This window comes from Gracilinanus agilis, chromosome 2 (genome assembly GCF_016433145.1).
Source record: "Gracilinanus agilis isolate LMUSP501 chromosome 2, AgileGrace, whole genome shotgun sequence".
NCBI lineage: Eukaryota > Metazoa > Chordata > Mammalia > Didelphimorphia > Didelphidae > Gracilinanus > Gracilinanus agilis.
The window spans coordinates 414544803-414555975 of NC_058131.1; the positions used below are offsets into that span (position 1 = coordinate 414544803).

At 40.5% G+C, this 11173-nt stretch overlaps 1 protein-coding gene across 1 annotated transcript in view; it reads left to right on the forward strand.

The window, feature by feature from the left end:
* The first annotated feature begins 431 nt into the window (after window positions 1-431).
* Window positions 432-11173, forward strand: part of HHIPL1 (HHIP like 1) — a 99678-nt gene continuing 88936 nt past the window's right edge. Inside the window, exon 1 of the mRNA XM_044659902.1 lies at window positions 432-946. Coding sequence (XP_044515837.1) covers window positions 659-946 — 288 coding nt within the window. The 5' untranslated portion in view covers window positions 432-658. The remainder of the gene's footprint in view (window positions 947-11173) is intronic.

Here is an 11173-nt window from a genome sequence, read left to right on the forward strand (position 1 = left end):
TTAATAATTCTTGCTCTGGTCTAGCCCTCTTGATTTTAGTGGAAACTGAGCCCAGTGAAAGAAGTGACTTATGCAAGAACATTAAAATTCCCTCCAGGATCTGATGAAGGTTTTGTGGTTTGGGGAGAGAACACCAAGGGAAATACTTTTGGGTCCAAAGCTTTGCCTTGTGTGGATGGAATCCCAAGGCCTCCCCAGGGGCCCATTAAAGACAGAATCTTGGGCTGGAGGGATCTTAGTTTAGAGTGAATGACTTTAAACATTCTCCCAGCCTCCTCGGGTTTTGGTAAGGAAAAAACTACTATAGTTGAGGGCTGGGGGGTGATTAAGGAGAAAGCTAATCATTTTTTCCTCCCCCTCAGCCAGAGCGGGGGAATCTTTTGATGGGTGGGAGGAACGTCCCGACTCTCCTGGGTCCCCTCACCCTCCCGCAGGGCGGGGCTGCAAGCGACCTAAAGGGAGAAGAGGGGCACAGCTGGAGCTGAGAAGGCGCAGAAGGAGCTCGAGACTTGCCAAGTTGGGGACTAGAGGGAGGCAAGGGCCTAGAGAGTAGAGTGAAGGAAAGAAGGAAAGAAGGAAGGGGAGGAGGCGGGAGAGAAGTGAAGAGCAGGAGCTGCGCTGGGCAGGCTGGCCGAACCGTACGCTGGGGAGCGCCCCCATGGCTCTGGCCGGCTGGAGGGTGGCACTGGCCCGGCTAGTGCTGCTGCCGTTCGCCCTGGCTCCGTTGCGGGCCGGCCCTGGGAGTGCGCACCCTCAGTGCCTGGACTTCAAGCCCCCATTCCGGCCACCGCGCCCGTTGCCCTTCTGTGAGCAGTACACGGCCTTCGGCTGCTGTGATGCGGAGCAGGACGCCGCGCTGAGCCGCCGTTACTGGGCCGTGACCAGTCGCCTGGAGCCAGACACCTTCGCAGTCTGCGCCGCCTACGTGCGCGACCTGCTGTGCCAGGTGAGGGGCAGCCGCCAGGGCTTAGGGATGGGCTCCCGACGCCCACCAGGAGCCCGCTTTTCCTTCCCTTTTGCAGCCCCTAGGCTGATGGCCTGGGCTGAGTGGGGGGAGGTCGCGGGGTGTGGTCCTACTCCTCCAGCTGTGGGAGGGTAGTTCAGGGGATTGGGGCTAATGAAGTACTAAGTACCAGGGAGAGGGTTAGCCGGGAGACTAAGGGATCCCGGAATGTCTGGGTCTGCAAAAGAGATGCATACAATATTGGAGCTCAAAGAGGCTCCCTGAGGTCGTATATTTTCATCCTCTCATTTTAAAGCAGAGGAAACTGAGGCCCAGAGGCCCGAAGGTACAACCTGTGCTTTGGGACAACCAAAATGTACAGTTTTAGTTGAAAGGGCCGGACTAGTACCCGCATTTTGAGTGTAAATTCATTAATAAAACATTTTGCTTCTGCAGATATTTTAGTAAGTGCCTACTAGGAGCAGAGCAAATCCAGGACTCTTTCCACTAGGTTACACTGCCTCTCTGTGATTTTAGGCAAGTTTCTTACTTTTTTTCCGAATTTTAATTTCAGCTATGGGATGAGGAGGTTAAACAAGATGGTCTTTAAAGTTTTTCTTGATCAGACAGTTCCACTTTGATTCTAAGAGGTTATTTTTTTCCTTATTCGTTTCAAAGATTCTGATTTCAGTGACTGAGATAGAGGAGAGGTTCAGTTCTCCTTTGGTGTTCATGTTAGAAGCCCTGAAAGGTTCAATTCAATTCAATAAACTTTTCTCTATTAAGCACCTACTGTATTTTGTGCTAGGCTTTAGGAATACAAAAGCATAACTGAACCAGACTTTGCCATCATAGAACATACATCTTTCAGGGGATACAATATTTATTCAAATAAAGATAATACAAGAAAACTGAGGAAAGAGAACACTGAGTAGGAAGAGCATCAGAGAAGGCTTCATGGAAGAGGTGGCATCTTCCCAAATTGAAAGACAGGGTTTTAAAAAATCATACAAGTGGGAAGCATAATCCAAGAATGGGGGAAGTAGCTTATGTAAAAAAGCAGAGAGGCTGGAGATGGAGTTCAGAGGGAACAGTTAGCAGTTAATTTTGTCTGGAAGACAGAATTCAGGAGAAGGATAGTTTGAAATAAGGCCAGAAAAGAGGGTGGCAGCCAAGTTGTGGAGGGCCTTAAAAGCCAGGCCAAAGAGTTTAAGTTTTATCTTATAGGAAAATGGCCCGCCACTGAAGGTGTTTTGTTTTGTTTTGTTTTGTTTTGTTTGAGGGGAGATGGGAATGATGTCCTCAGCATATCTAATCTGTATTAATGGCTTAATAAATTTGTATTATAAATCTATGTCATGGTACTTAATAAATCTTTATTGACTGATGAATAAAATTCATTAGGAATATTATTTTGTCAATGGTGTGAAGGATGGTTTAGAGATCAGAACTGATACTGGAATGGTGATTGTGTAAGTAGAAAAAGGGAGAAGGATGTGAGAGATATGGATGTAGAATTGAAAACATATCACAAGTGATTGGATATGGGACTGGATTGGATATGACAATAGGGATGGTTCTGCCTTCAAAGAAAATAGGGAAATTTGGAGGAGGGATGGGTTTGGGAGAAAAGATAAGGAATTATAGTTTGAGAAGTCCCATGGGACATCCAGGAGTAGATAAGTGACAGTACATGATTAATATTCAAGATAGAGATTACAGCTGGATATATGGATTTTTCATTTTCCATATAGAGGTTGTATTTGAATCTATGGGAACTGATAAGTTCTTCACAAGAGAGGAGAGGAAAGGGAAAAAGAGGAGAGGAAAAGACCAAAGACAGAGACCTGGAGAATTTCCATGCTGAGATGACACAAAATGGATGTATGGAAGCCTTCCCCGACCTCTCTTAATTCTAGTGCCTTACCTTTGTTAATTATGTCCTATTTATTCTATACAGAGTTTGTTTTAAATATATTTGTTTATATGTTGTCTCCCTCATTAAATTGTAAGCTCCTTGAGAGCAAGGATAGTCTTCTGCCCCTTTGTATGTCCCCAGTGTTTATTTAGTTCAGTGCCTGGCACTTAATGAATGTTTATTGGTTGATTGATTGGTGACTGTAACCAAGAAACCTGAGAAATTAAAGTCAGACAGATAAGAGCAAAGACAAAGGAGTGTAAGAAGGAAAGGGAAGAGATTGCCAAGATGAGGGATTTAGGCAACAGTTTTTATATATTTTTAGAGAGGTTAAGAAACATGAGAAGTATTAAAGAGCTATGTGATTAAGTAGTTAAGAGGTCCCTGGTAACCTTGGAGAGAGCAGTTTCAGTTGGGTAGTGAAATCCAAAACTATATTTCAAGAGATTGAGGAGTGATGAGGAAGTTGATGGAGGCAGTCAGGGTAGATGATTCTTTCTAAGGGTTTGGTGTGAAGGAGCACCACATGGATAACTTGAGTGTATGGCAGAGTTAATTGCAGCTTTGCAGCTTTTTAAAGAATGGAATAAACCTAAGCATGTTTGTTGGGAATAGAGAAAAGCCAAGTGATGGGGAGAGATTAAGAATGAGGGAGGAAATGATTGATGGACCAAGTTCCTGGAGGAGGTGGGAGAAGATGAGATGGAGGTAGAGATCAGACCTTAGAAGAAAGCCTCAGAGACCGGAGTAAAAGAAAAAAAGACAGCTAAGGACAAAGAGAGGCTGTAAGGTTTAGAATCCTGTAGTAAATGGGCATCATGGTGATAGCATTTATTTTCTCTTTAAAGGAAGAGGGTATCTGTTGAGAATAAGGAGGCAATTGGGTGCTTGAGAAGTTTTGGAACAGTTACTGAGTGCCTTGCATATAGTAGGTGCTTGTAAATGTTGAATTGAAAGAGCAGGAGAGAGGGGGGGGGGGAGAGGAAGGAGATAGTTTCCCACTTCGTGCAGCAATGAAGGTCCAGTTGAGATTTTTAAAAATCTGAACCTGTGATTTTGTTGGTATGGTACAGGGAACTCCCAGTGCAGAAACTCCTTCCATTGATACATATTATCAACTCCCCTATCACTTTAAGGCTTTGAGGTTTGCTATAGGGGCACTGAGATATTAAATATCCTGCCCATGGTCACACAGCTAGTATGTTAGAGGGAGAATTGAACTGAGGTCTACCTGTCACCAAAGCTTTGTAGTCCACTGAGCTAGGCTGCCTTTTCATTTGAGATTAAATAACCCAAATTTGTAATGATCCCAATTGGCCAATTGAAGCCAGTGGAGAATATAGAAGGTGGAGGGTGTGATTCAGAATTGGCAGAAAATTATTTCTTCCATGAATTTTTGTCTAGTGTAAGCCATTTGTGTCTTCTTTCACAACATGATGAACATGGAAATATGTATTATATGATAATGTATGTATCACATATATCATATTACCTGCCTTCTTGGGGAAGAGGAGGGAGAGAGACAACATGGATTGCAAAATGTCAAAAAACGAGTATTCAGAAATTATATTGATGTTTAACTAGAAGAAAATAAAATTTTTTTATAAAAAGGTATTGACAAGGAATGAATATTAGTAGGACAATGAAATTAGGGTTGGTAGGTATTGTATATAGTTGTTCTGATCAACTGTTGGGTTGAGATTAGAGGGAAGTGAGACAGGAGCAGAGGTGACAATCTGAGGATACAGGGAAGAGTGGAGAGACTAGAGGGCATGGCGAAGATGAATAACTTTAGGAAGAGTGAGTCAGAAGGAGAATAGAAGAATGGGAGATTATGATTAGATAGAAGAATTTCACAGTTCAAAATAATGGAGCTTGTGGATTGGGGGGTGGGGTAGGGCAGGGTGACAGGAAGAAGTAGTTGCAAAACCAACCTAGACTGTTCCTCCAAAGCCTGTAGAGTCTTTGGAAACATGATTCATAGGTCAACCTGGGTTGGACCTGGACCCCAAGGACTGCTTTGGAACTAGAGGAGGAAGGCAGAGCTTCCTGTAAGCCAGATGTTCCTCCAAATAGTTATTACAGCCTGTTTGAGAGCATTTTAGAATTTATAATCTTAGAGTTGGAAAGGACATTAAAGAAAATTTAGTGAAACTCCTACATTTTCTAGATGGGGAAACTGAGGCCACAGGAAGTTTATATCTAAAACAGTATAGCTGGTCAATGGTAGAGCTAAGTCTAAAGCCTGAGTCTAGTTTCTTAGTTCAGTGCTATTTTTTAAAAGTCCTACTGCTGCCTTAAAAAAAAGGATTTTTAAAAATTGATGTCTCTTGTTTTTCATACCACCATTGTTTTCCCCTGTATCCCCTGCCTTCCATCTTAGAATCAACACTGTGTATTGGTTCCAAAGCTGAAGAGTGGCAAGAGCTAGGTAACTGGGATTAAGTGACTTGCCCAAGTCACCCACCTAGGAAGTATCTGAGGCCAGGTTTGAACCCAGGACCATTTCTCTCTCTAGGCCTGGCTCTCAATCCACTGAGCCAACTGCCTTCTCCCCCACCCCCTCATCCTACTGACTCTTGATTAGGAAGGAATCTATGTGTAACCCTTTGGATTTGTGAACTCTGGATTGGTAATTTAAAATATATATTTCCAGTGTACCTCAACATATCACTTTTACTTTGTTTCCTAGTGTTGTTCCAAAATTTTTACTTCTCTCCATCTCTACCCTTATCAGCTCTGGATGACAGCTGCTTCCTAAAGCTGCTAAGAGCTTAAGTACCTTCTCCTTTGAAGTGCAGCACAGAGCTGGTGCTGGTCACCTTAGTACCAGGATTGTTTAGCTTCAACAGAGTCCTGTAGGACTAGAAGAGAACTGGAAAATTACTTAGCATCATCAGGAGGGGTTGGTAGCTGGTGTCATAGGATCACAAATTTAGAGTAATATCTTAAGAACCTCAGATTTTACATATGAGAAAGTGAGTCCCAAGAAGATACACTTATTTGCCCAAAGTCACACAGGCAGTAAGATAGTAGCAGAACTGGCATTTGAAACTAGGTCCTCTGATTCTAAATCCAATGCTGGGTGTCTCTGCTGGCCATTGGAACCTTTAATTCTCTCTTTTCCAACTAAAGACAGTAAGAAGAGAACAATCCTTTGAAGAAAAGCTTGTGATCCCCAAGTACTAGAACTGTTCTGTCTCAGTGAACTCTGGGAGACTAGAGAGGTACTGAAGTTTAAGCTCTCTCAACAGTGGGGGAAATTGGCAGCTATTTCACCCTTAAAAGGGTGAAACAATACATCTAGACTTTCTTATGGGAGACTTGGATTCTTATTCTAATTTGACTAGAAACTTACTGTGTTGGTCTTAAGCTGGTCATTTGCCCCTGGGCATCAGTTTTATCATCTGTAAAATGAGTGGCATGAATTGGATGATCTCTAAGGTCCCCTTCCAATTTTTGCATTTTTGTGATTTTCAAACAAAACAGAAGAATTTAAGGAACACTTGAAGAAAAGAAAACTTTGGAAAGAAGTCAGGCAATGATTGTAGGTATTATATATTAGGAACAAATACTATGATTTCTTCATTAGTGGACATCTGTAGAAGGCTTTGCATGGTAGTAGAGGTGAGGGGCTAGGATTCTTCAATAACAAGTGTAGAACAAACTAATTCCCTGAGTACTGAGAAGATTTATTATCATTGTATCATTTTTATTTCCAAAGAATGCTCTGACTGTATTGTCTGAGTTCTAATAGGGCTCAGTAATGTATTTTTCAAGGCTTTTTCTTCATTCCTTTGTCCTGACAATCCTAGGAATGCCTCACATTCCCTGTCCCAGAGTGGCTTCTAAAATTGGAATAATTAAGATTGGAATATAAGTTTCATCTTGTCTTGTAAACAAAAACCAATTTAGACCAAGTATGTTTGGGGGACAGCATGGCAGTATGCTTGAGTCCTTCATTGGAATGAACAGGGAAAGTCAATTAATTTTTTTGGTTTTAAATTTACCTTCTGTCTTAGAATCAATACTGTGTATTGGTTCCAAGACAAAAGATTAATAAGAGCTAGACAGTTAAGGTTAAGTGACTTGTCTAAGGTTTGCCTTAGTGGTTTGAACTAAAGCCTGTGGTTTGAACCCAGGACCTCCTATCTCCAGGTATGGCACTTTATCGACTTTACTACCCAGCTGCCTTGGTAGTCAGTCTTAACCAGGCATAACATGATTTCTTTATCTAGATTAGCAAGGAAATCAGAATCCTATGATTAGGCATGTGATTTTCCCCATCTTCATGAGGAGATCAGGGAGAGCCTGGCAAATATTAATCCACCTCATCATTAAGTATCCACTAATTAAAGGTGTCCTTGGCTCTCTGGGGAAGAGCTGAATAATGGACTTTCAAGATTGTATTTAATGACTCAAGATACTGAATGAATTTGTCTTTGATCCACTGAGAGCAATCAGTGACCAATTAATTTATTGGCAATTGAATAGTCTGGTCAATAAATTGATTTTTTTTAACTGGATCACAGTCTCTTGAAATTTTTGCTCTTCATAGTGCTAAGTTTTTTCAAAACCCTTAAAATCATATAAGAATAAATGTCAGCTATTATTAAAATCTATTATTCTGTCTCTCAATCTGTATCACTCAGTAAACTCCTGTTGAAGGAGAGGGAAAGCAATATGTATTTATATAGTGCCTACTATATGCCAGGCACTGTGCCAAGTGCTTTTTTACAAATATCTCATTTGATCTATTGACCATGTTGTGTGGTTTTCTACTCTTTCAAGTGTTAGAATTGTCTGTATTCTCAGTTTAGCCTCCCTACCTGACTATGAGTTCTTTAAAGATAAGGACTGGATCACAGGATCTTGAACTTAGAGATCAGCCCTCTCATTTCACAGGTGAAAAAAGTGAGGCCCAAAGGAGTGACTTGTCTCTGTCAAATACTAAGTGACAAAAGCAGGGCTTGAACCCAGATTCTTTGAGTCCAAAGAACTGTCCATGCTGCCTCAGGACTTTTTCCATCTTTATATTCCCTGCCTATAATAGATACCTATAATGAATGGGGTGAGGCAAGGGGGATTTAGATATCAGTCTGTGCCAGAGTGTAGGGCCTGAGTACAAATGTCCTTTTTGCTGAAGTTTTGTCACCCTCTTATTTATTTCATCTTTGCTCCTCACCCATAAAGGAAGAGTGACTATTTGCTCATTGACTTATCTAGACAGGGGCAGCTGGGTGGTGCTGCAATGGATAGAGTGCTGGGTCTGTAGTCAGGAAGACCTGAGTTCAAATCCACCTTCAGATACTTACCAGTTAAGTGAGTAGGCAAATCACTTAACCCTGTTTACCTCAGTTTCTTCATCTGTAAAATGAGCTGGAGAAGGAAATGGCAAACTACTCCAGTATCGTTGTTAACCCCTACACCTTCAAAGGAGTCATAAAATATCTGATGCGACTGAATGTCAACAACAATGGGGTATGTTTCAGTGATATTTGGGTTATTACTTTATTTTACTTGATCAGTAGTCAAATATTTATTTATGGAGCTCCTTTTTTGCTCTTGTCATAGTATCTATGTGCAGGTATATCATGTTCCTTTTGTCCCTATGAAGGCTGACAAGGATGCCAGTACTTCTTTGAGATATTGCAGGCAGAAGTTAAGCCTCATCCACATCTGAGATGGCAGTCCCTGATTGGCTGAAGGTTTGCCATAGTTTCTAAGACATGCTGATAGGAGGTCTTGTGGGAGATTGAATTGGTAGTCAGTCACACTGATTTTTTTCTGGTAGAGAAAACTGATTATATCAAGTAGTGCATGGGACAAATCCTAGATAGTTTTAGATGAACTTAAAATTTTGATTTACAAGGGACCTTGAGATCATTTAGACCAGTGATGGCAAATCTTTTAGAGACAGCATGCCAACCCTCCCCCCCCTCCCAGTGCCAAGTGCCCCACCCACCTCCCTTACCCCACACAGGGAAGGGAGAAAGCGCTCCCTGGATTGCTGAGTGGAGGGACAGGTAAAGTGAAGAATATCCTCAGTGAGTGTAGGGAGGGGGAGGGGAGTGGCCTGAGTACTCTGTTCCCTTCTAGCTCCACCGCCTGTGAGCCTCCCACTTTGCCCCCTGTGTGCTCCCATTGGGCTGCTCAGCAGAGGGGCAGGTGATATGAAAAAATATTGTCAGCCTTTCTAGTAAGGAACTCCTGGGGGGAAGGAGAGGGCAGTGCACATGCTCACAGAGAATGCTCCATGTGCCATCTTTGGTATGCATGCCATAGGTTTTCCATCACTGACCAAAATGGGTGTGGAGGATTGAGAAACTCACATATTCTCAAACTACGTAAGAAGTTGAATTGAATCAGAAAAGTTTCATTAGAGAAACCCTTCCAGGAGAAGATATCTGTAGAAGGGCAAGGGGAATCTGTATTAGAGTCTTCCATTCTACCTTAATGCTCTATATTTTGCTTCTTTTTGTGAAGTTTCCCTCCATAAATCTCAGGAGCAAGCTAATCCACAGAAAAGCTTTTAATCAGAAAGAACATATTTGAAGTGTGACCTAATGTCTGGTCCACAGCAGGAAGAAAACATTATCTGGTCAACCAACTGAAAGGATGGGCCATGAGGTTGAGGGATGATGTGGAATAGAGAAAAATGGTCCTATTTAGTTCTCTTTGGAAGGGGTACCATCTTTTAGCTCTGAGTTTGTGTCAATTCCATTTAATCTCACAAATATTTATTACATTATTACTCTATGCTGAGCTTCATGCTAGTTGCTACCTTTTAGTGAGAAGCAATAAAGTAGGATGCAGGGTCTTTTATAGGTAGGGATCAGCTAGGAATAGCCGTGGATAGAGCACTGGACTTGGAGAGTCAAGAAAATCTGAATTCAAATCCTGACCCGGACTTTCACTAACTGCATGTTCCTGCTAAGTCAGCTGATTTCCCTCAACCTTACTTTCCTCATCTGTAAAAGGGGAATAATCATAAAACCTACTTCATAGGGTTGCTTTGAGGATCAAACAAAATTATATATGTAAAATGCTATATAAATGCTTGCTATTTTGATATAGCTCCTTGTCAAAAGAAGATGTACCCAGAGGTTCAGAGGGGAACATAGTTGAAACACAACCCCAGATATTCCACATCTCAACAAGATTTTTGTTTTATGGTCTTCTTTCTGTGGGCTATCTTTTAAGGGAAAGAAGTTTGATTGGGACATGTGAAGTGAGTCCCACCTGAATACTCTGACACTTTTCCCTAGAACACTGAGGGAATTTGATTCTTTCTTACTCTAATACCTGTATTTTATGGAAGAACAGAAAGGAAACATCCTATTTATCTGACATTGTGAAGGAGGGAGCTGAGTAAAATTTCCTGTTAAGATCATCCACTTAAGGAAAGATATGGCTTGTTACTATTTTCAAAGTGATAAAAATAAAAACAATAATAATTCACATTTATGGAGCACTTGAAGATTTATAAAGGGCTTTCCTTATAACAATTCTGTGAGTTAGGAAGTACAAGTGTTATTATCCCCCTTTCACAATTGGGGGAAGGAAGATCAAATTACTGACAGGGTCATAGAGAAAGCAATGGGACTGAGATTGGAAGCCAGATTTGCCCATTTCAAGTCCATTGCTGTTTTCTGAACCAGAATATTGATCACAGTTTAACCTTTTCTTATTTTTCTAAAAACAAACAAACACATAAATAAATAAATTAGTGCCTTTTGTTTTATTGCCAACATTTCCAAATATAACACCTCTTTATATTTTCCATCCAGTGAAACTTCCCTAGAAGCAAAGAAAAATAATTAAGTCATTTTTATTAATTATATTTATTATTTTTATCAATAATTGTAATAATTACATATCACATATTTATTATAGTATTAATAATTATATTTTAAATAAATAAAATAATTAATTGTTAATTTAATTAAACTTTAATTAAAATAATCAATAAATTTAAAAAACCTAACATTATACTTGTCAGATCTCTGGGAAAGGAAAGACTTTAAAACCAATCAAGAGTTAGAGAAAATTACAAAATGTAAATTAAATGGTTTTGATTATATTAAACTAAAAAGCTTTTGTACAAACAAAAACAATGTATTCAAAATCAGAAGGGAAACAACAAATTGGGAAAAAATCTTGATAACGAAAAACTCTGAAGGGGGCTAATTACTCAAATATACAAAGAGTTAAAGCAATTGTATAAAAAATCAAGCCATTCCCCAATTGATAAATGGGCAAGAGACATGAATAGGCAATTTTCAGGTAAAGAAATCAAAAGTATCAATAAG